The sequence below is a fragment of the Micropterus salmoides genome, unplaced genomic scaffold (genome assembly GCF_014851395.1).
Source record: "Micropterus salmoides isolate LMB-PRFRI ecotype aquatic unplaced genomic scaffold, ASM1485139v1 Ms_hic_scaffold_10, whole genome shotgun sequence".
NCBI classification, from domain to species: Eukaryota; Metazoa; Chordata; class Actinopteri; order Centrarchiformes; family Centrarchidae; genus Micropterus; species Micropterus salmoides.
In genome coordinates, this window is record NW_024040041.1 from 778,298 (window position 1) to 803,865 (window position 25,568).

Consider the following 25,568-nt stretch of genomic DNA (forward strand, 5'->3'; position numbering starts at 1 on the left):
TTATAGTTGTTGTTATTTGTATGCTTCTTTTTCTTCCTCTTCTCCTTCCTATTATTATTATTATCTCTCTCCATCATTCCCTCTCTCTCTCTCTCTCTCTCTCTCTCTCACCCATCACATAAATTACATAAGATTCAATTCAGTCCATAAATTTCATTACATAAATAAAAACAAGTGTGTGTGTTAATGTATTAAAAATTTAAATAAATAAATAAATAATCTTTCTCTCCATCGCCCCCTTTCCACAGGTCGCTGTCCCTTCAGTACATGTACATGCCCAGCAAGCCGGCCAAGTACGGCATCAAGTCCTGGGTTGCCTGCGACGACAAATCTAGCTACGCCTGGAAGATGAAAGTCTACACCAGGAGGCCCCTCCCTGCGGCAGCAGGAGGACCCGCTCCCACCTCCGAAATGAACCTGGGCATGTGGTCGTGCTCGACCTGACCAAGGCGCTCGCGGGTCCCCGCCACGTAACCTGCGACAACTTTTTCACCTCCTACGAGCTCGGCCAGCAGCTCCTCGAGAGGAACCTCACCATGCCTAGAACCGCCAGGAAGAACAAGCCCGAGCTTCCGCCACCAAGGGCAGAGCGGTCTTCTCAGCAGGGGTTGTAGCCAATTATGTGGTCTGGTCTCTGCCACACAGACCACTGGTCGCTGCCACACCGACCACTGGTCGCTGCCACACCGACCACTGGTCGCTGCCATTAGGGGTGCTAAAGATACTGGTCGCTGCCTTGCTGGCCCACGAACCACTGGTCACTGCCTTGCTGCCAGGCTGCCACACCGACCACTGGTCTCTACCACTAGGGGCGCTAAAGATAGTGGTCACTGCCTTGCTGCCAGGCTGCCACACCGACCACTGGTCTCTACCACTAGGGGCGCTAAAGATAGTGGTCACTGCCTTGCTGCCAGGCTGCCAGGCTGCCACACCGACCACTGGTCACTGCCACAGTCTCTAAGGGAACGCTCCTTTCTGTTCCTTGTCACACAAACTGTGGCTGTATTAAAAAAGGTCAGTTTCAAGTTTTTATACAGTCTTTGGTTCCAAAGTAGACCTAAAGTGACCTTAGATCATTTAAATGATCTCAACTGGCAGATGATACAATTTTTTTTTTTGTCTAATAGAGAGGAATGGATCAAAGCAATTTTCTACTGTATCAGGCTTAAGAATGAACTTGAACAAATCTGTTTATTTATACCGCATGACTGACAGGATGGCTGCACTTCTCCACCATCAGCCATTATTGTGCTCACAGTTTTGAACAAACAGGTTAAGGCCGCAACCAGCGAACATGAAACTAGAATTAGACTCTGTATTGACTGCTTTGTTTAGCATTATTGGCTTTTTGATGCATCCTCCAATTAGTACAGCGCTACATATGATAATATGCTTGCTATTGTGTGCCGGCGGCCATCAGTGCGTAAAATAATAACACTTAAATGTTATACCTATCATAAAGGGCGAAATTGCGGCTCTCCTTGAGCAATAGTCTTTGGTGGCATTTTTCACGCTATTAAAACTCAAACTTTGTTGCAATATTGCAGACATCAGGGGCAAGTAATGGACTGCTGTGTGTGTGTGCATGTGGGCATGAGATGAGGCTCCACACTGCTGCCACACTGGTCGGTGTGATCGCTGCCACACTGACCACTGGTTGCAGTTGGTTATATCTACTGTAATACATCTTTATCATAATTCTTTGTTAAAATATTATGGATTATGCCTATTCTTATTGTTGCACTATATATTGCAGTTTGTGTGGTTATACCTACAGTAATAGCCTACATCTATCTATCTTTAGTCCTTGCCTATAACAAGGCCTGTGTTATCACCTGTGAATGAAAGTGTGTGTGTGTACATCTTTCTATATCACAATACTTTGTAAAATATACTCTATTATATCTTATTGATGCACTGTAGGCGTACAGTATATTACAGTTTGTGTGGTTGTAGCCAATCTACAGTAGGCTAATACATCTATCTAGATCACAATACTTTGATAAATATAGCCTACAATATTATCGATTATGCCTATATTCTTATTGGTGCACTGTATATTGCAGTTTGTGTGGTTAACCTGCAGTAATAAATCTCTCTATCTTTGGTTCTTGCCTACAAGAAGGCGGCCAGTGTTGTCACCTGTGAAGGAAAGTGTGGTGACCACTTATTGGTTGAATCCAAGCTAGACTGATTTTAACAATAAGAATATAGTTAATCAAAAATTAGTAGGCTATATTTAACAAAGTATTATGATCTAGATATATTTGTTACTGTAGATAGGCTATAACCACACAAACCTCAATATATAGTGCAACAATAAGAGTAGGCATAATCGATAACATAGTATATTTAACAAAGAATTATGATAAAGATGTATTACATAGTAGATACAACCAACTGCAACCAGTGGTCAGTGTGGCAGCGACCACCGTCTTTAGCGCCCCTAGTGGCAGCGACCACAACAACCAGTGTGGCAGCAGTGGTCTGTGTGGCAGCAACCCAAGACTGTGGAGCCTCGTCTCATGCCCTCTCTCGCCAAATTAAAAGATTAAGTCTGGTTTGCGATGTCTTCTTCATACTTTGGTGTTTTTGAATTGAATAATGGCAACCATGCGGATAAAATACTATCTATTCATTTCCAGGTCATTTTATCAACTTAGTTAGCCATTTATCTTTGGAAAGTATAAGTTTAAGGTTTCAAAACTTAAAACCTCCAGACTTAATTTTTTTATGTTGCATAGGGTATCTTTCCCTAAATAATGACATTTGTTCCTCCAAATGAAATTAAATAAGATCTTATCTAATTCTTTGTATATTTCAGTAGGTATTTCCAGTGATAAGGATACATAGATCTGGATATTCCCTCTGTATTAGATAGTAGAACTCTACCATTCAGTGAAAGATGCCTCATCCACCACATGTTGGAACCTTTTTCATTATTTATTTAATCATAGGGCTGAAGTTTAGGTTATTGCAGAGTTTTTCATTCTTATCACATCCAGGTATGTAACTGGGTTCTTCACAAGGATTCCATTAACCTCTGATAGTTCACATTCTTTAAGTGGTAGCCTAATAAACAGATTTGTTCAAGTTCATTCTTAAGCCTGATACAGTAGAAAATTCCTCAATACATCTAATTGCTTTGATCCATTCCTCTCTATTAGACAAAAAAATTGTATCATCTGCCAGTTGAGATCATTTAAATGATCTAAGGTCACTTTAGGTCTACTTTGGAACCATAGACTGTATAAAAACTTGAAACTAACCTTTTTTAATACAGCCACAGTTTGTGTGACAAGGAACAGAAAGGAGCGTTCCCTTAGAGACTGTGGCAGCGACCAGAGGTCGGTGTGGCAGCCTGGCAGCCTGGCAGCAAGGCAGCAACCAGTGGTCGGTGTGGCAGCGAACAGTATCTTTAAATGTAAATGCTCCGTACTTGTATAGCGCCTTTCTAGTCTTTTCGACCACTCAAAGCTTTTACACTACATCTGCATTCACCATTCACACACATTCATACACTGAGCCTAAGTGCTCAAACGGAAACTAACATTCACACTCACTCATACACTGGCGGAACAGCCGCCAGGGGCAATTCGGGGTTCAGTATCTTGCCCAAGGACACTTCGACATGCAACCAGGGGGAGCCAGGATTGAACCGCCGACCTTCCGATTAACGGCCAACCCGCTCTACCTCCTGAGCCACAGCCGCCCCTAGTGGCAGCGACCAGTGGTTGGTGTGGCAGCGAACAGTATCTTTAGCGCCCCTAGTGGCAGCGACCAGTGGTCTGTGTGGCAGTGACCAGTGGTCTGTGTGGCAGCGAACAGTATCTTTAGCGCCCCTAGTGGCAGCGACCAGTGGTCGGTGTGGCAGCGAACAGTATCTTTAGCGCCCCTAGTGGCAGCGACCAGTGGTTGGTGTGGCAGCGAACAGTATCTTTAGCGCCCCTAGTGGCAGCGACCAGTGGTCTGTGTGGCAGCGAACAGTATCTTTAGCGCCCCTAGTGGCAGCGACCAGTGGTCTGTGTGGCAGTGACCAGTGGTCTGTGTGGCAGCGAACAGTATCTTTAGCGCCCCTAGTGGCAGCGACCAGTGGTCGGTGTGGCAGCGAACAGTATCTTTAGCGCCCCTAGTGGCAGCGACCAGTGGTCTGTGTGGCAGCGAACAGTATCTTTAGCGCCCCTAGTGGCAGCGACCAGTGGTCTGTGTGGCAGCGACCAGTATCTTTAGCGCCCCTAGTGGCAGCGACCAGTGGTCTGTGTGGCAGCGAAGAGTATCTTTAGCGCCCCTAGTGGCAGCGACCAGTGGTCTGTGTGGCAGCGACCAGTATCTTTAGCGCCCCTAGTGGCAGCGACCAGTGGTCGGTGTGGCAGCGAACAGTATCTTTAGCGCCCCTAGTGGCAGCGACCAGTGGTCTGTGTGGCAGCGACCAGTGGTCTGTGTGGCAGCGAACAGTATCTTTAGCACCCCTAGTGGCAGCGACCAGTGGTCTGTGTGGCAGCGACCAGTGGTCTGTGTGACAGCGACCAGACCACAGAATTGGCTACAACCCCCTCTCGGTCTTCTCCTCAAAGTTCGCCTTCACGAGGCCTGCTGATCTAGCCTCGTATGTGCCCAAGAAAAACAGGAACCACAAGCCGGCCCTCGTTCTCTGCTACATCGCTACCAAAGGAGGCGTTGACAACCTAGACAAGGTGATTGTCACGTACAGCTGCAGGAGGATGACCGCCCGCTGGCCCCTGGTCGTATTCCACAACATCCTCGACGTGTCCGCATACAACGCCTTTGTGTAATGGAGAGAGACCAACCCTGGGCAAGGCACTCGTCAACCCGCTCATCGAGATAAGATGGCGTCTCCGTCACGCTGAAGTCTCCACGCCGCTGGTCAGATCTGTTCATGAGTCCGGCTTCTCGAGGGATCGACGTTGAGAAGGACGAGAAGGACAACGACCCTGGCATCCCGATACCATCGCACGCTCCTCAGAATTGGGGGCATCAGCAGGGGCGGCTAGTAAGAGAAAGAGGTGTCAGATATGCCCCCCCTAAGAAGGACAGCAAAATGCACACTACCTGCCGCAGCTGCATTAAATTTGTCTGCAAATGTGCACGCTCCCCTACTGCCCTACCTGTGGTGACGTGTGTGACGAGGCGGATAGTGGGACAATTTGACCTGGAGGACGCGGCGTGTCTACACAAAGCCGGGGCAGCGGGAGGGTTAAAAAAAGTAAATGCTGCCCCGACAGTAACAGGAGTATCTAACGTTTCATTGTACCTCCGGGAAAAACGAGCCTTAAACGCTCCATATCTGCAAAATATCTGTTTGCAACCGTCTCCAAAGCATTTGAAAAAAAGAACGCAGTTCGTTACAATGAAGTTTACAATTAATAGAATAGACTTTATTAATCCCACAATGGGGAAATTCATTGTTGCATCAACTCCAGTAAAAAAAACAAACCAAAACAGTAAAAAATACAAATAAAATAGACATTAAATTATAATATAATAAATAAAGGAATTAAAATTGGAATAAATATGTACACTACTTACAGATGCAGGTATGTACAGGTAGGACCAGGGTTAAACATTGCACAGATGCAATATGATGGTCACGTTATGTTGCTTCCAAGTTAAAAAGTCTGACTGCAGCTGGAATGAAGGACCTGCGGTAGCGCTCATTCTTGCACTTTGGGTGCAGCAGTCTGCTGCTGAAGGAGCTGCTTAAAGATACCACTGTCTCATGCAGGGGGTGAAAGCTGTTGTCCTTGATGGACTTCAGCTTGAGGTCCTTCCAGAGGACAGTCCAGGACAGAGCTAGCCCTCTCAACCAGATGGAGAACATAACCTGTCAATGTCTTAATTGACTTGCAACAGAAATTACAAGTGAACCTTTATTCCATTAATCTTAAAGTAAACTTACCATTAAATACTAACTAGCTTAGCAACACAAAATTGCAGAAAAGGACAGCGTTAAAAAATGCAGGCCTTAAGGTAACATCACCATAAGTTAACTTTTTTTACAAACCCAAACAAATGCTCAAGAAAAGCTTTTACTTTTGCACTGATAGAAATTATGTACAGATGCTTAACCTAACACAATAAGGAATTTCTCCTTTCCACAGTCAGGACATTGTGCAATGAAACAAATAGTGTACATAACTTTACGACACCTCTAAAGAAGTATGAACGCCTCTAAAGAAATAAGACATCATCTTGATGTTAGTAAAAATGTTTGTGCCTGAACCAATCTCACAGTTGGTCAACATTAACACATGCACACAGGTTTGTGTGCTGTGGGTGACATCACATGCTGACCTTCAGAGTGACAGCTTTAGTCTTCATAAATCTAGTTTTCTTTTTTTGCCACGCTGTTTACTGAAAACTCTCAAGCTTCATAGCTGCCCTCTGGTGGTGATGGCGCAATGGATAAGATAAAAAATTGGTTGTTCAACAAAACAATTATAAAGAGACCTTTTTGCATGTTGACAGTAAAACAGGTGCTGGAGTGTGTGTGTGTGTCAGGTTCACGTTCCCGTCATCCTGGAACACTCTCTCTGTGTTCCTGCGGGTCTCTTTCCAGGGTGCCCGGTACCAGTACAACTGCCTGCCGTTTGGTCACTTCCTGGCACCTTCTCCAAGTGTGTCGAGACAGCTCTGGAGATGAAGGGTCCTGTTTTATCTGGACGACCTGTTGCTAATGGCACGGTCGCAGGACGAGGCGGTGGTGCAGACGGCCAGGCTTGTCGCACACCGGTATCACCTGGGTTTTATGGTGAACTGGAAGAAGAGCACTCCTCTCCCCTGCCAGAGGCTTACCTATTTGGGTGTGGTGTTGGACTCCTTTCAATGGAGAGCGCATCTCTGTCTCTCTCTCAGGAGAGGTTGGACGCTCTGACGGAGCTGCTCCGCCGTGTTGTTCCACTGACGGTGGTGACGGCTCTGTCGATCACGAGGCTTCTCGGCCTCATGTCAGTGGCTCACGTGGTGGTCCCCCCCTAGAAGGGCTTTTAACATTACACATACAACAAATAGTAACAGTAAAACAATTGAGCACATATATGTGTACCACCCACTGATTATCTTCCAAAAATTTCTTCCGTTTAGTTTTAAATTGTTGATGATTTTGTTGTTTTTAGCTCAATAGGCAGCTCATTCCAGATTTCATCCCTTGATTGAAAAGGTAGTCAGGCCAAAGGATTTTTTCCTGTAAGATATTTTGCAATTCCCTGCAGTTGCATTTTTGGTTGAGAATCCAACGGCCTTTAACGGCTGTACCATTGTCACAGAGATCCTGAGAAGTCTGTCCATGCAAATACTTCATGATGAGGTTTGCTTTTGCATTTCCTGCATATGCTACAGTGGTGGTCTGTGTGTCGACCCGGTGAGACAGAAGAGGCACGTGGTCACTGTCCTTCTGTCTGTGGGTTCAGATCTAGCCTACTACCATTTAGCAATAGAAACAATTCAATTCATCAAAATGTTCCGCTTTAAGGGCATGTGTGCTATGATTCAGCTATTTACTACCTTATTATTACCTACCTTCTTTTTGCTAACTCTTTTCAGCTTCCAGTTTTGACAGTATAACAATTTAGCTTCCAACTTTTTAGCAATGTACTTCAGCTCTTAGTAAATGTTGTTCAGCTTCAGGTTCTCAAGCAGAGCTGAGTGCATTAATAGAAGAAAAGTCAGGAGGAAAGTGCAAATAAATGCTGTAAAAATAGATATCTTCATGAGTAAAATTTTTCTAAATTTAATGAATTTGATTAGACAAAAAGAAAAAATTCTGTATTACAGCATTTACTTTGAGTGAATTCTGTCCTGGACAGTGACTACAAAGCCATTGTGCGTTTATTGCTTCCAGTATTGATACCAATAATGATAGTAATATAGCCGAAGTGGCAATCATCGAGGTCCAAGCAGATTGCGTAGCAGACCAAATGCAGATGACTTAGAGATAGAGAATATTGACTCCAGGCCAAGCTGCTTTTGAGATAATTGTGAAAAAGTACATTTATTATTATAGACATGAGGTCAATGATATTGATATTGATTTTGATATTAGCCCACATGCCAATTTTGTGTTTCTAAGTCTTGTGTTTTTTGCTGCAAAAACACTTTTGTAGCGGAGAAAAATTAATAAACTTAATAAAGCAGTTTAAAAACAGAGTCAGAGAAATGCATGTTATCAACTGCAAAAAATAAGATTTTTTAAATTTGTAAATTACATGCACTGTGTGTGTTTGTGTGTATGTGTGTGCGTGTGCGTGTGTATCCAGGTGGTATCTTGTCCCTCGGGTGTTGAGGAATGTGTCCACAGTCGATCTGTCTGTCTCTGTTCTGGGCCAGAAGCTCAGCGTGCCTCTCTGTGTTGCAGCTACAGCAATGCAGAGGATGGCTCATCCTGAGGGAGAGACAGCTACAGCAAGAGGTAAACCTACAGCTGATTTATTATTGAAACTTACTACTTCATGACGGAGCGTTTCTATTTTAACCCACGCAGCTTTTCTAGCATTTACTGTGAGTTTCCAGGTTTAGCGGACCAGGAAACTTACAGACCAATCGCATGTGCTCCAATCGTCTCATGTGACGCTGCTCAGCCAATCAAATCTGTGCATACCGATGCCTGCGAGTCGAGTCCGCGAGATTCACCAGAGACGTTTTGTAAACACACACGAACTGGGGAAAGGGAAAAGAGACTTCACATGGCTTTTAATCAAGAATGTACAGATTTTTACATGTACATTCCTCCCACAGGCAGTTCAAAACCAGATTATCTCATCAATCTACAATGCTAGCTGGCAGGACAAGCTAGAGCTCACGTTTCTCACTGAACAAGAGAAAGTAGGAAATTGGTTGCTCTATAAGAGGGAATGAAAGAGAAGAGGAGGCATTACAGATGTTCATTTGTTATGATGTGTTGTGTTTATGTAATTTGTTCTAAAAATTAGGCTCTTTATTTTAGTTTACTTAAATTTAGAATTTATTATTAGAGTAGTTATTATTTATTATCCCTCCAGTTTGATGTGAAAACTGACAGTGAATATTCTTGAAATATTTTGATTTGACAGGCCGTTGTTGACTAAAAACATATGTTGATACAACTGTTCGTTATGGTACTGAATGATAACTCAAGTTAGAGGTTTTGCTGTTCCGGAGCTTTGCTTCGGGAAATTTTCTCTAACTGGACCTCTTTGAATTCTAATTGAATACCCCTGCAATAGACACTCATAAATACTGCTGTCTGACATAACTTTAGACTACACCAAATACATAACAAAAAACTCTGTCCTTAGGCAGGCATTTATTATTTCTGACTCTGATGGTGGGAAAAACAGTTCCACAAAACTACTGTGTCTTTGAACTCTCTCTTTAGCCAAGTCACACACATGTAAGCTATTCTATGTGATCTACTTGTGATGTAGCAACTAAAGTAATAACTAATGTAATATTGTTTCATTTCCATTTATTGAGCCTCCCCTGAAACTGTTTGGAGCCCCCCTGAGGAGCCCCCCCCCCACACTTGTGTTTCCTCAGAAACTTGCTTTATCTTCCAGTCACTTGCACACACCACTCTTTCTCTCCCAGTTTATATCTGCTCTGTTGACTTTCTTCATCAGCAGTAATGTTATATAAAGTCACCCAAAAAACACATCTCATGCATTTTGGATTTTCTAACTGTGGCTCCTTTTTCACAGCAACAGGTGACCCACGTGTGAAAGAATAATGTAAATAACATAATCTATTAAAAAACGACCAACACCAATGTGGTACCGAATAACTTTGGCACCAACAGGTGTCTTCGCTTTTCACTGTCACTTTATCTGGTCCTTGCTTGTAAAATATCCACGTGTCCACGTCTTCTAACTTAATAAGTTAAAAAAGATAAAGCTGCAGCCCAATCCTCAGTTCAGGCAGGAGAAAACATTTTAAAAGCAATACAGAATGCCTTAGAGCCTTACTCTGCTTATTCTATTATATTTTGCTAGTTTGAATTTTTACCTTCTGCCTGAATTTTGTGTTTCCCTTTATCTAAATCACCATAAATTGGTGCAGAGATTTTCACTAAAATGCAGGAAATGAACAGTTTAAAGCTCAAAATGTTAGGTTTGGTCTCCTCACCCTATCTGTAAGGCTGCACAGCCACTCGACCAAGCAAACTCATTTTGACCGCTTGTATAAGCAATCTCTTTCTTTTGATCAAAATTTTCCCAATTTTGAAATTGGGAGCATTACGGAGGTATCTGTACTGAATATGAGTTTATCGAGTTTATTAGAGATAATATTTTTCGTATCTGTGTTTTTTGATATCTCATCTGGATTTAATTAATTAAGGGGGGGGGGGGGGGGTGATGGGAAGCATTGAGAACAGGTAATTAATCCGAGGTAATGTTTTCATTTTAAACGAAGCGATTCGTCCAATGAGAGTGAGTGGAAGTTTAGTCCATCGTTTAAAGTCATCTTCTATTTTTTTAACAGAGGGGCGTAGTTGAGGTGGAAGAGGTCTGACATCTTACTAGAAATATTAATGCCTAAATATTTTATGATAACGGTAGTATAGTTAATTTATTCCAGTTTATTGTGTAGTGTGAGATTATTGAGAAGTTATTAATGATGTTATACGTTTCCTGTAGTGACATAGGTGGATTTTTTTAGATACAATAAATCATCTGCATAAAAACTAATTTTATGTTGAGAGCTGGTGTCCTGGATTCCATCAATTTTATTGTTTTGTTGTATTGCTGCTGCGAGTGGTTAGATGAAAATAGCAAATAGGGATGGTGAGAGTGGGCATCCTTGTCTGGTTCCCTGATGAAGTGTGAAGCTAGGTGAGGTGATCTGGTTTGTGATTACTGAAGCTCTAGGTGACGTGTACAGTGTTCTTATCCAATGGAGGAACGACAACAACAAAATCAAACTTGCGCTAAATAGGAAAGTCCAGTTTACTTTGTCAAAAGCTTTTTCGGAATCTAATGATACGACTTGGATGCATGCACAAATTTCAAGGATTGCAGTATTAGCAGCTAAAGGTACTTTATACAGGGTTCAATTATATAAAATGTCTTCTTACACTAGTGCACTCATTTAAACTTTCTCTTAGGGGAATTCAGGTTTGTCTGTGGTGGTCGGCCTTTGTGGAATGGTGAAGTAGGCCTTTTTAAAGGGCCTTCATCTTTATCTTATTTTGTATTTGCTCTTCATAATTATAAAATTAGGACTAAAATGCTCAGCAGCAAGATTCTTTTTTTTTGTTTTTGTTAGTAATCGCTAAAACAGGTTTATCAACTTTTACAAAACCTTTGGAATAATTCTGTCCCCAAATATTGTGAAATGATATTGACCAATTATTACAACCACAGGATTTCAATCAATTTTGCAATGAATTTGTTTCTTCAATCTAAATTTTATAGGAATGCATTTTATTTGTTGACTGTTTGTTGACAACCTCAGATCTTTCCAGCCTGCCCCCGTCTCACCACCCTCTCACCATTTCCTTCTGCTCACCGAAACCTGGCAACAACCCAATGACTTCTTCTCTCTCAACCAAGCATCCCTCACTGGCTACAATTACATCTGCAAACCCCGCCCCTCGCCATTATCTACAATCACAACTTCTGGATCACTGAACTCACCCTACCCTTATTATCTTCATTTGAATATCTCGCCTTCAAAGCTCTTTCCTCATGACAGTTATCCTCATCTACTGGCCACCTAAACCAAATCCTTCCTTCCTCTCTGATTTTACAGAACACCTCACACTAGCCTCATCTCTCTCTTCATGTCTGCTGCTACTCAGTGACTTAAACATCCAAATAGACTCCCCCACCTGCAAGCTGTCATCAGAATTCACCATTTTACTGGACAACTTCACTCTCATCCAACATGTCACATTCCCCACCCATGACAAAGGACACATCCTCGACCTGGTCTGCTCCACTAACCTACCAGTGCTCGACCTCCATCCATGCCTCTTTCCCCTCTCTGATCACAAACTGATACAGTTCACCATTTCTTCTACAACCACACGCCCCCGCCTCCTCAGAGAAATCACCTTCCACAAACCTTAAATCTATTGATCCCCACCATCTCTCTGAACTGCTCTCCACCACGACTCAACCCTCACCTCACCTGATGATCTCACTAACCACCTCAACTCCGCTTTGTCTTCCTCCCTTAACACTCTGACCCACCTCAAAACAAAAACTGTCACCTTTAACACCTTGTCACCCTGGTACACACCTGCACTACAGAAAATGAAACAAACTGGCCGCCAACTTGAGCGTCTGACAAAAAAATCATCTCTTACAGTCCACCATGAAGCTTATAAACTCCACCTCATTGCCTACAAAGATGCCCTCATTGCTGCCAAATCTGCCTACCTCTCCTCCATCTTCACCAACCCCTGTCATAACCCCAGAAACCTCTTCTCCACAATGAACAACCTCATCATCTCTCGGACCAACACCCTCCCTACCTCTACTCCGGATCTCTGCAACTCATTCCTTCACTTTTTCGCTGATAAAATCAACACTATTTATCAATCTGGGGGTGGCGATTGCGCAATGGATAAGACTATGCCTTTGGTGTGAGAGACCCGGGTTCAATCCCCCACTGTGACATATCCACCATTGTGTTCCTGAGCAAGACACTTAACCCCTCGTTGCTCCAGAGGCGTGCGACCTCTGACGTATATAGCAATTGTAAGTCGCTTTGGATAAAAGCGTCAGCTAAATGAATAACTGTAATATCCCCTGCATCTGACCTCCCAGTATCTACTCCAGCACCTACCACGGACCCTGAGTGCAGCCTTCGATACCGTGAGCCATAACATCCTGCTCACCAGACTCAAAGACCTTGGTATCGAAGGTACTGCACTCACCTGGCTCCGTTCCTACCTTTCCAACAGATCCCACTTCATCTCTCTTCATAACCATACCTCTGCTACAGTCACAGTCACCCAAGGCGTTCCCCAAGGCTCCGTACTCGGCCCCCTTCTCTTCATCATCTACATCCTCTCCCTTGGTCAGATACTCCGCCACTTCAACCTGAACTTCCACTGTTATGCCGATGACACCCAGATCTACCTCCGCACCAAATCCCCCCACAATCCCCCCCCCCCTCTCCCACATCAACTCCTGTCTGTCAGCTATTAAAACCTGGATGCAACACAACTTCCTCAAACTAAACAGCATAAACCAGAATTCCTCCTCATAGGCTCCAAATCCACTCTCAGCAAAGCCAATAACCCCACTCTCACCATCGACGGCACCATTGTCTCCCCATTTCCCCAGGCCCTCAACCTCAGTGTGATTTTTGATTCAACCCTCTCCACCATTGACACACTGAGCCTAAGTGCTCAAACAGAAACTAACATTCACACACATTCATACACTGGCGGAACAGCCGCCAGGGGCAATTCGGGGTTCAGTATCTTGCCCAAGGACACTTCGACATGCAGCCTGGGGGAGCCGGGATTGACCCGCCGACCTTCCGATTAACGGCCAACCCGCTCTATACCCTTTGATCTTTGCTTGAAACAATTTTAAAATGTAAAGTTAACATAAAACAAGTAATAGGCAGAATACTTAATACACATAACATGAATAGTCTCGATAGCCTTAGAATCAAATGGGAAACGGACCTAGATGAAACGATTCCAGAAGAAATATGGCAAAAAATTATAGCATGTCTAAACTACCTATGAATTTTAATAAATTTATGAGAATACCCAATTATGAATTTTAATATTCAGACAACATTAATCTATAAATCTCTCGTTTCACGGGGCACCACCGGAGTTGTTATTAACCTAGAGTCTCTGGACCTCTAGGTAGCTTTTAATAATTATACAATTATTCACCAGTGATCAGTTAGTTAATAATCGCTCAATTATCTTAAATCAATCAGTCAGTCTCATATCTAAAAGGGTAAATTCTCTTGGCAGGGACTTAGAAGTAGGCAAAACACACAATTCCTTGGTTACAGTGAATTTATTAACTAACTAAGGTGATATAAAATGTGGTTAAATACATCAGAGAAATAAACAATGGCTAAACATTGAGAATGGAGGTTCGATTGTGGGAAGCATTTGACTCATACGGCAGAGGAGAACTAATGAAAGTAAGCTATGAGTTTAGGAGTTAAAAAGACAATATTAACATTATGGGACATCCCTGACCACAGAATGTTTTGTTTTGGTCTTACTGCTTGTCGGCGGCCTGCTTTGGCCTGTTGCTCGGGTCCCACGCTAGCTGCCCGATTCCTGGCTTTTTGCTAGGGGATTCTCCGTGTCTGGTTGAAGAAAAACCCTCAAGGGTTGGCCGTCCTCCGTCTGGCAATTCGGCTGTTTCGGCTGGTCTAATTCTTAGGGCGTTACCAAATATTTTCCACAATCAAACCTCACTGGTCAAACGGTTGTACCGTTCTAAGTTTAAGCATTTGGTAACAGGAAAACACTTGTCAAATTATTGGTCATGATAAATAATGACTGACATTTTGTAACGGTGGGTGGTGTGGAGGCAGGTTGGAGGACCCAAACGCAGGACACAGAGCGGAGCAGGTATAGTTCAGTAGTTTAATTAAACAAACAAAAGGCGAGCACACTTACTGATTGAGTGGCTGATACAAAATCCAAAACAAAGGTAGTTCCTAACAGAAATCCAAAATCCAGAGGTACAGGGTGACAAGACAAGCAAGACTGGTTACAGGAAGGCAGAGAGTACACAGACAACAGGCAACAGACGACAGACTGAGGGGGTAACATGAACAATGACCGGACAAGGGCTGAACAGAAAGACCACACATATATACCAGGAATAACGAGCAGGGCGGGAGCAACACAGGTGACAGACATGAGGCTAACGAGGGAGGCAGAGAGACAGCAGGAAAACAGAGAGGCAAGCAGGCAAAGACAACAGAGAGAGCACTTAAAAAGCAGACATGGGGCAGAGAGAATAACCAAGAATGCGACAGAGCTAAACAGAACTAGTAAAAGAACAAGGGAATACACAAGACTAAACAGGGAACACAAGTAAACACAAAAGATATTAACTAATGTACAGGACTAGGAACTAACTGAACAAGACTACACAGAGAAACACAGAACCTAAAACAGACTTAAACAGGAAAGACATGAACACAAAAACCACACTCCTAACACATTTATACATTATACAACGGCATTTCAGACGATGGTATGTAATACTTATTTCGTCCACTTGGGGGAGCTCAGGTTACATGAGGAAAGCTTAGATTAATCCAAAAACAATCTTCTCAGGAGCTGGAAAATTTAGTTATTTAGCCTTAAATTCAAGCTGGCAATTAATAGCGTGTAGTATGACATTTATCATCATTTCTAAAGGAACTGTGTGAGAAAGTATTGCAAACAAGCATTGGTTACACATAAGATGAAGGAGTGTCCTTAACCTTGCTGAAAATAAAAACACTGCAAAAGTAACTTATTTAGATTCATTTCAGCAATAATATCAACAACAGATAGCAACAACATGGTAACATAACTACTCAAACGCCACTACTAACTTAGCAAGGATTATTATTTGCGTGGCTCTGTTGGATGCCACTTTTTCTGGGTGCCACCTGAACATGATGGCCTTCTGCTCTTTGTTGGCTAGGAGGCTTATCCTGTTTAAATGGAAAGATACTTTCCCCCCAACATATGGCCAATGGATTAGGGAGGTCATGAGTTATGTTCACCTGTAAAAAATTAGATACACTGTAAGTAAATTTTATGTCATTTGGCAGCCATTTATGTCCTTTGTAGAATGCACAGCAGCTACTAACATATCTATGTAACCCAATTGTGTGTGCACACCTGTGGTTTTTTTTTGTTTTTTTTTTATTGATGCTGTCTTTTTCTCTTTTTTTACCTAGATATTTTAAATTATATATGTATGAATCTGCAGAGTCATATTTGAATATGTCGGGATGTATGGAAATTTGCTGGTGGTCCAATACTTGTGGGTGGGGGGTATTGGGCAGTTGGTTTGTTTGTCTGTCTGACAGGAACTAGGTTTGTCTATTTCATGCATGAATTGTATTTCTCTGTTTGTTATATTTGAAAATAAAAGAGACCTTGATCAAAAAAAATAAAATAAACAGCACTGCCCCTTGGCGGCAAGGGGGCTGGCTGCTGCATCGCTCCATATTAGCTGGTAGTTTGACGCTGTGGTTCCTTTTTCTTGGCCGAGTTTCCCTCATGTAATAAACAAGAGGCACAAAATCATTAGTCTGTATCTTAATTTTTCAATAATTTATTAACATACAAAAAGTACAAAATATATGAAAATGACAATTAATATAAAGTTATAATTAAAGAAAATAATAAAAATAGAATGGAAAAATAGAAGTGTAGTTTAGATCAGCTTTGTTATTTTACCCTCTAAATTGAGGGTTTTATCCTCCTATTCAGAACCTAGACAAAAATCCTAAAGATTACTCAAAGACCTCACATTTACTCAGATTAGCCTACTAGAATCATTGGACATTAAATTTAACATTACATTGGTATTAAATGATTCAATTCTTAATCCAAATGATTAAAGAGAGATAACTGACCCCTTTTGTCGGAGACCTATTCCCTCCTTCCTCTGGAATCAAGTCTACCGGCCACTCCTTGTTTCTCAAATATAAACCTCTAAATCTACAGCCATGTAGGCAACATGGCCGATTTCTAAACTCTAAACATTTCTGATGTTCTAGGTACTTTCCAGGATATTAAGGTTCAACAAAACAAGTCAATTAGTAATTAGTTAATCTAAATCCCCTTGTGTATGTGACCCCTCATTTCCAGGAAGAGCCTCTTTCTTCCTCTGAAACACATGAACCTTTTTAAACTTTTTTTAAAGTAACATGGTTCTCACAAGAAATCAAAGGTGAAACAGTATAATTTGTTTGTTTTCTTAACAGGAATATTCTATAGGTACATACACACTTTTTATAACATTTTATGATAACTGTGATTACATTTTCCCCAACTCCTCTCGAGTCTGTTCTCTCATGTGCAGAGTGTTCCTGAATTTATCACTTTATTCACTTATCTTTGTTTTATTCAATTCAATTTTTTTTTTCAATTCAATTTTATTTATATAGCGCCAAATCACAACAACAGTTATCTCACAGCGCTTTTCATAAAAGAGCAGGTCTAGACCGTACTCTGTGATGATATTTACAGAAGCCCAACAGTTCCCACCAAGAGCAAGCACTAGGCGACAGAGGCAAGGAAAAACTTCCTTTTAAGAGGCAGAAACCTCGAGCAGAACCATGGCTCAGGGTGGGCGGCCATCTGCCTCGACCGGTTGGGGGTGAAGGAGAGAGAGAGAGAGAGAGAGAGATAGAGAGAGAGAGCAGGAGAGGAATAGAGAGAAAAAGAGAGGGATGTTAGGAGAGAGCGAGGGCAGGGAGGCAGCCTACACAATATACACACAGAGGTACAGACAGTGAAGGTGATGTTGCTATAGACTTAATGAAAAATGGTACAGATATTTATAATAGTGTTAATGGTAACAATCGTACTTTTAATGATTATAATAACAATAATAACAATAAGACTAGCAACAATAGTCGTTGCAGCAGAGGGTGTCGAGCAGGAACATGGGGGCAGCAGGTGACCCGCAACCACAGATCCAGACTCCACAGCTCCAGAGCCAGAAAACCTGCAGGAAGTGATAGGAGAGAGGAGAGAGACGAGAAAGCACAAGACTACCAGAAAGGGGAGAAGTTGTGTTAGTAACATGCAATAATGGGATGAGGTTGCATACAGAGGGAGAGAAAGTAGAGGAGAGAGGAGCTCAGTGCATCATGGGAAATCCCCCGGCAGTCTAGGCCTATAGCAGCATAACTAAGGGATGGTTCAGGACTCACCTGAGCCAGCCCTAACTATAAGCTTTATCAAAGAGGAAAGTCTTAAGCCTACTCTTAAATGTGGAGATGGTGTCTGCCTCCTGAACCCAAACTGGAACCTAGTTCCACAGGAGAGGAGCTTGATAGCTGAACGCTCTGGCTCCTAGTCTACTTTTAGAGACTCTAGGAACCACAAGTAACCCTGCATTCTGGGAGCGCAGTGCTCTGGTGGGGTAGTAAGGTACTATGAGCTCTTTAAGATAAGATGGTGCCTGACCATTAAGAGCTTTGTAGGTAAGAAGAATGATTTTAAATTCTATTCTGGATTTTATTGGAAGCCAATGCAGAGAAGCTAAAACAGGAGAAATGTGATCTCTTTTCCTGGTTCCTGTCAGAACACGTGCTGCAGCATTCTGGATCAGCTGAAGAGTCTTAATGGACTTTTTCGAGCAGCCTGATAATAAGGAATTGCAGTAATCCAGCCTAGAAGTAACAAATGCATGGACTAGTTTTTCTGCATCATTTTTAGACAGGATGTTCCTGATTTTCGCAATATTACGTAGGTGAAAAAAGGCGGTCCTTGAAATTTGCTTAATGTGAGACTTAAACGACATGTCCTGATCAAAGATAACTCCGAGATTCCTCACAGTGGTGCTGGAGGCCAGGGCGATGCCATCCAGGGAAACTATATCTTTAGATAATGCGTCACGGAGGTGCTTAGGCCCCAGAGCAATAACTTCAGTTTTATCTTAGTTTAACATGAGAAAATTACAGGTCATCCAGGTTTTAACATCCTGAAGGCACATTTGAAGTTTAGCTAACTGATGAGTTTCATCTGGCTTGATCGATAGATATAACTGAGTATCATCTGCATAACAATGAAAGCTTATGGAATGTTTCCTGATAATATTGCCTAAAAGAAGCATATATAAAGTGAAGAGGATTGGTCCGAGGACAGATCCTTGAGGAACTCCATGACTAACTTTGGCATGCATGGAGGACTCATCGTTAACATGTACAAACTGAAATCGATCTGATAAATAGGACTTAAACCAGCTTAGAGCGGTTCCTTTAATGCCAATGAAATATTCCAGTCTCTGCAATAGGATCTGATGGTCAATGGTATTAAATGCACCACTAAGATCTAATAAAACCAGTACAGAGACAAGTCCTTTGTCTGATGCAATAAGGAGGTTGTTAGTAATTTTCACCAGTGCTGTCTCTGTGCTATGATGAGCTCTAAATCCTGACTGAAAATCCTCAAATAAACTATTGCTCTGTAGAAAGTCACACAGCTGTTTAGCAACTGCTTTCTCCAGAACCTTAGAGAGAAATGGAAGGTTAGATATAGGTCTATAGTTGGCTAAAACATCCGGATCAAGTTTGGGCTTTTTCAGAAGAGGTTTAATTACAGCTACTTTAAAGTACTATGGTACATAGCCTGTTGATAAAGATAGATTGATCATATCTAGTATAGAGGTGCTGACTAAGGGTAAAACATCTTTAAGCAGCCTAGTCGGGATGGGGTCTAAGAGGCAGGTTGATGGCTTAGATGAAGAAATTATTGAAGTTAGTTGGTAAAGATTGAGGGAAGCAAAACAGTCTAAACATGTATCTGGTTCTACAGCTGTTTCTAAGGTTCCTGAGTTAAGAGATAAGTCGGTGCCAGTTGAGGGCAGGTCTTGGTGAATTTTGTCTCTAATAGCTAGAATTTTATCATTAAAGAAGCTCATGAAATCGTAACTACTGAGAGCTATGGGAATACTTGGCTCAATAGAGCTGTGACTCTCTGTCAGCCTGGCTACAGTGCTGAAAAGAACCTTTAGGTTGTTCCTATTTTCCTCTATAAATGACGAGTAGTACGCTGCTCTAGCATTACGGAGGGCCTTCCTATAAGTTTTAAGACTATCTTGCCAAATTCCACTTTGGTGGAACGCCAATTCCTCTCAAGTTTCCGCGATATTTGCTTTAATTTGCAAGTTTCAGTATTATACCATGGAGCTAACCGTCTTTGTTTTAGTATTTTCTTTTTTAAGAATAGGTTTCAATGTCAAATCGACCTTCCATTTCCTGTCTTGTGTATACAGCGCTGTTCCCAATATCACTTTCACAGCTGCATCTCTCTAACCTTTATCCTCTTCCCATAACTCACAGTTCACTGTTTTGGTAACAACAACCAATGGGAATATCTTTTTGGCAGTCGCCGCTGAGGGAAAAGGTCCCTTAGCAATGAATATCAAAGGAAACACCTTTACTCTGAAGCTTTTTATTCCCTTAATTATCTTTCCAACCTTATGACTGTTATTTATAAATTATTTCTCTGCACGTAGGCCTTTAACTACTACAAAAACACCATTAATACCAGTATCATTATGTGTCTACCCAGCATGTGGAGCAATGGGAACAGGGATGATGCTGAGCTCCTGGGCCACCTCCACCATAGAGGAAGTGATGTCTGCATCGATAACCATGCTGGGCCATAAGGGTGTCCTGTGGCTGCAGCTTTACATCTATAAAGACAGAGAGCTGACACTATCATTGGTCCACCGGGCAGAGGAGGCGGGCTATAAGGCTATCTTTGTTACTGTGGATACTCCATACTTGGGGAAGAGATGGGACGACATGCGCAACCGCTTTAAACTACCTCCACATCTGAGGTAGGAACCAAACACAACAGCAAGAACAGAGGAAAATGTAATCAATTCCCAAATTGTGTGTGTTAGTGTGCTTTTGTATTGTGTGTCCCCAGCATGTCTAACTTCTCAGGAGACTCCCTGGCTTTCTCTGAGGGAAACTATGGCAATGACAGTGGTTTGGCTGTTTATGTTGCAAAAGCAATAGACCCAACTCTCTGTTGGGATGACATCACCTGGCTGAAAAAACACACACATCTACCTGTGATTGTGAAAGGAGTCCTGAGTGGTATGCACAAACCTTATGCCCCAATTTCATCATAGTCCTGATAGTTATGTAAAACTGTTTTTAACAGATTTTAATGTGATTCTCCAAAAAGTTAAGTTTTTGCCCACATTGTCCCAATCCTGAACCCAAGTGAGATGGCATAGAAGGGGTTCTTGAGGTAGCTGCTCACATACAGTCCCCTCCAAAAGGTAAGGCAAATTCCTTTGTTTTTGTTGTTCACTGAAGACATTTAGGTTTAAGATCAAAAGATGAGTATGAGACAAGAGTTCAGAACTTCAGCTCTCATTTCATGGTATTCACATCTAGATGTGTTAAAAAACTCAGGACATACCACCCTTTGTTTGAATCCACCCATTTTTCAAGTGAGCTAAACTATTGGAACATGTGACTGACAGATGTTTCTTGTTGCCCAGGTGTTGTTTTTTAGGTTGATTGTCCAAACATTAAAACTAGTCTAAGTTTTCATCCTTGGTTCAAACCTATAAAGACTGCATTTCCTGTTAAAGAGGATAAACCAACATGAAGACCAGAGAGCTGTCTATGGGAGAAAAGCAAGCCACTGTCAAGCTGAGAAAAGAAGGAAAATCGAGCAGAGTCTTTGGACAAACTACTGGTGTAGTCCAACAGGTCAGCCAAGGAAAACAACAGTAGTTGATGACAGAAATATCATGAGAGCTGTGAAGAAAACCCCCAAAACATCAGTAAGTGACACCACTGCTTATGATCCGAAGCATACAAGCTCATCTGTGAAGCATGGTGGAGGTAATGTCATGGCTTGGGCGTGCATGGCTGCTTCTGGAACAGGCTCATTAATATTTATTGATGATGGAACTGATGATGGTAGCAGCAGAATTCAGAAGTGGACAGAAACATTTTGTCTGCCAATTTATGGAGAAATGCATTGAAACTAATGGGGAGGAAGTTTATCATGCAGCAGGACAATGAGCCAAAGCACACTGCCAACAAAAAAGGACTGTGGAAGGTTTTAGACTGGCCAAGTCAATCACCTGATCTTAACCCAACAGAGCTGCATTTCACCTCCTTACGAGGAGACTGAAGGGAGAAACACCCCGAAACAAACAAGAACTGAAAGAAGCTGCGGTAAAAGCCTGGAATAGCATCACAAATGAAGAATGCAACAGTTTGGTGATGTCGATGGGTCGCAGGCTTGAGGCAGTTATTGCAAGCAAGGGTTATGCCACCAAATATTAAATGTTATTTACTTTAAGATTGCTCACCTAAGAATGCTGTGGTCTAATACAAACGGTGAAATGTCCTGAGTTGTTTAACACATCTAGATGTGAATACCAGGAAATAAAAGCTGAAATTCTGAACTCATCTTTTGATCTTAAACCCAGATGTCTTCAGTGAACAACAAAAACAAAGGAATTTGCCTAACCGTTCCAATACTTTTGGAGGGGACTGTATGTCCAATTTAGAGGTATCAGCAGTCAGTTTTTGATACTTAACCAGATCTTTTTCTGGTTCAAGATGAACTTGTTCAGCAGTGTTTGTGTGTGTGTGTGTGTGTGTACGGTCAGGTGAGGATGCTGTCCAGGCTGTGAACTATGGTGTTGATGGGATCCTGGTGTCCAATCACGGAGCTCGACAACTGGATGGAGTTCCTGCCACGGTCTGTGTGTGTGTTTGTTGTGTGTGTGTAATATTCCTTTATGAAATAATATCATATCAGACAGTATCTTCCATCTTATATGATGATGTTAAGACATACTGTACATATAACCTTGCATATAATTTATACTACAATTATGCCAAATTGTAGATTTACAATAGACTTAAATCTGGCATCTACAGAAAGCTAGTCCTCTTTTTTTCATAGCTTCTTCGATATTAGGGGTCAGCCCTAAATTACAAGGCAACACAGATGAATCAGGGACTAATAACCAAATATGAAAACAGTCTGCAAAAGGCTTTGTCCACCTATAAATGTCAATAATGAGACCGTGGACCAACTGTTACTACAATACTGTACACAAATTACCACAGGCAACAAATCCTTAAAATTACTATGAGCTCTTTAAGATAAGATGGTGCCTGATCATTAAGAGCTTTGTAAGTGAGCAGCAGGATATTCTGGATCAGCTGTAGTCTGAGTCTTAATGGACTTGAGCAGTTGCCATAATCCAGCCTAGATGTAATGAATGCATGGAATAGTTTTTCCGCATCATTTTGAGACAGGATGTTCCTAATTTTTGCAATATTACGTAGGTGAAAAAAGGCGGTCCTTGAAGTTTGTTTAATGTGAGAATTAAAGAACATGCCCTGATCAAAGACTTCAAGATTCTCTGAGGTGTTTGGGCCCAAGTACAACGACTTCAGTTTTATGAGTTTAACATAATTACAGCTCATCCAGGTTTTTACATCCTGAAGAGAGCGAGAGAGAGAGAGAGAGGGAGAGGGCAAGAGACGAACAGAGAGAAAAAGAGAGGGATGATGGAAGGAGAGAGAGAGGGGAGGGAGGCAGCCTACACAATATACACACACAGAGGTACAGACATTAAAGGTGATGTTGCTATAGACTAAATGAAAAATGGTACAGATATTTATAGTAGTGTTAATGATAACAATCGTAATGTTAATGATTATAATAACAATTATAATAAGAATTTAGGACATGTCCTAAATTAAGAAAATTCTGGGAAGAGGTGTTTGAGGCAACCTCTTACCATCTTGTAAAACACTAAGAGTAATAATTTATTTTATTTCTGAATGAAAATGTTTGCTTAAACATGCATACAGACAGCTATTGGTGGGACTTATTAGCGGGAAAACACGTTAGGGCCACAGCATAAAGCCTTACCTAGTCCAAGTTTAAATTTTATAGCAATACCACAGAAAATTATATTAGAAAGGTTTTACTAAGGGTATGTCTAAGCGTTTAAAAAAAAAAAAGATAACAGCCAGTTCAGTATCTTCGACACGCAACCAGGGGGAGCCAGAGATTGAACCACTAACCTTCAGATTAGCGGCCAACCCGCTCTACCTCCTGAGCCACAGCCGTATCATGCTATACTGAAGCACGTATCGTGCACATACCGGGCATGACAGATCCAAAGGTGGCACTACTAGATCTAATACTGATTGGCATTGATGGAAGAGCTTAAAGATACCTTACAATGTTGCTACCAACAGCACTTAAATGCGTCACAATTAAGTGGTTAAAACCTGTTCCCCCAGTATACAATATTTAGACTGAAAGTTATGGGAAATTTACCAGATGGAACAAATAACGCACTCCTTGAGACTCAAAACAGATATATTTATTGAAAGGTGGGGCCTTTCCATGGCTATATTAATGCAGTAAAATGTTTTGAATGTTTTAAATTTAAAATAAGTGTGTGTATGTGTTTTTGTCTGTAGCTGGATATGTTGGAAGAGGTGGTGAAGGCAGTGCAGGGTCGCTGTGAGGTCTACATGGACGGAGGAGTGAGGCGAGGGACAGATGTCCTAAAGGCCTTAGCTCTTGGAGCAAAAGCTGTCTTCATCGGCCGACCGGTGCTGTGGGGACTTGCCTGTCAGGTGAATCACCACACTCATTTACAGTCTCATTAGCCTTAATTAGAAGAACACTGACACAAAACTAAACAAATATGTTACATGTGTGTGTGTCCAGGGGGAACAAGGAGTAACTGAGATTCTGGAACTTATAAAAGAGGAGCTGAGACTGGCTATGGCCCTGTCAGGTAACACCCCCCCCCCACCCCCCACCCCCCCATAGCTATATTGTGAAAATACCCATCTATAAACAGTTCTTCCTAAACCACTGTGTGTGTGTGTGTGTGTGTGTGTGTAGGTTGTCGTTCTGTATCCGAGGTGAGGAGGTCCCTGGTCAGGAGAGTCGAGTTCACCTCCAGGATGTGAGAGAAGGAATTGTTGCAAGAATCACAGGACAATACATTCTTTATGAATAAATCTGTCAAATGATTTAGCCTTCTTTGGATTTAGACAGCTGGTTCTCATGTAAGACTGAAGTATAATACCGTCCATTGTCTTGAAATAAGTAAATAAAGTGGTTGATTAAAGGGGCACTCCACTGATTTTACAAATGAAGACCAGTTTACTGGTCATGATTAGTACTACTCAGCATTATTTAATGTCTTCTGTGCCTCTGCAGAAGCTTTTTCAAGACAAAATGACTCAAGGGTCATTACTGTAATTGCAAATTTGGGACGTCAAGTTTGAAAGATGTTGGTGTAGCAAACCTACTTACTGTTAATGAAATTATGAATAATAATATTCGGAAATATTATATCTGTTCGCCTAAGGCCTTCAGGACGCCTTAGGTATGGTTTTAATAATTACACAATTATTTACTAGTGATCAGTTATCATTTTGGTCAGTTTAATCAATAGGTCAGTCTCATATCATCCAGTCGTCCAGTGACTTGGATTTAAACAGTACACACACACACACACAGTTCCTGTGATTAAGGTGAAATTTATTAACTAACTAAAGTGAATACAAGTGATTAAACAACCAGAAGGCAATCAATGAGAGTAACAGAGTGGTGAATTTAGTTGGTCTATTGTGGAAAGAATTTGGGAGTAAGAGAACTAAGGAACGCAAATTATATGCTCATAACTAAGTTCGATTTGGCTACAACTAAAGGTCTAAAGGATTAAAGCTAAACTGGCTGCTGGTTGTTACATTCACAGTGGCTTGTTACGCTATACGGCAGTCACTCGGCTCTGTCAGGGATTATTCCGGGGGTCCGCCCGCTTCGGCTTGTGATGAAGAAACTCTTGCAGTGATACAGTTAACCCTGGCTCGGT

At 41.8% G+C, this 25,568-nt stretch overlaps 1 protein-coding gene across 1 annotated transcript in view; it reads left to right on the plus strand.

Annotated features, from left to right (window-relative positions):
• Positions 1-25,283, plus strand: part of hao1 (hydroxyacid oxidase (glycolate oxidase) 1) — a 30,331-nt gene extending 5,048 nt beyond the window's left edge. Inside the window, exons 2-8 of the mRNA XM_038739065.1 lie at positions 8,274-8,425; positions 20,240-20,510; positions 20,603-20,775; positions 22,317-22,408; positions 24,157-24,315; positions 24,410-24,479; positions 24,590-25,283. Of these exons, the coding sequence (XP_038594993.1) occupies positions 8,274-8,425; positions 20,240-20,510; positions 20,603-20,775; positions 22,317-22,408; positions 24,157-24,315; positions 24,410-24,479; positions 24,590-24,657 (985 nt within the window). The 3' untranslated portion in view covers positions 24,658-25,283. The remainder of the gene's footprint in view (positions 1-8,273; positions 8,426-20,239; positions 20,511-20,602; positions 20,776-22,316; positions 22,409-24,156; positions 24,316-24,409; positions 24,480-24,589) is intronic.
• The last annotated feature ends 285 nt before the right edge of the window (positions 25,284-25,568 follow it).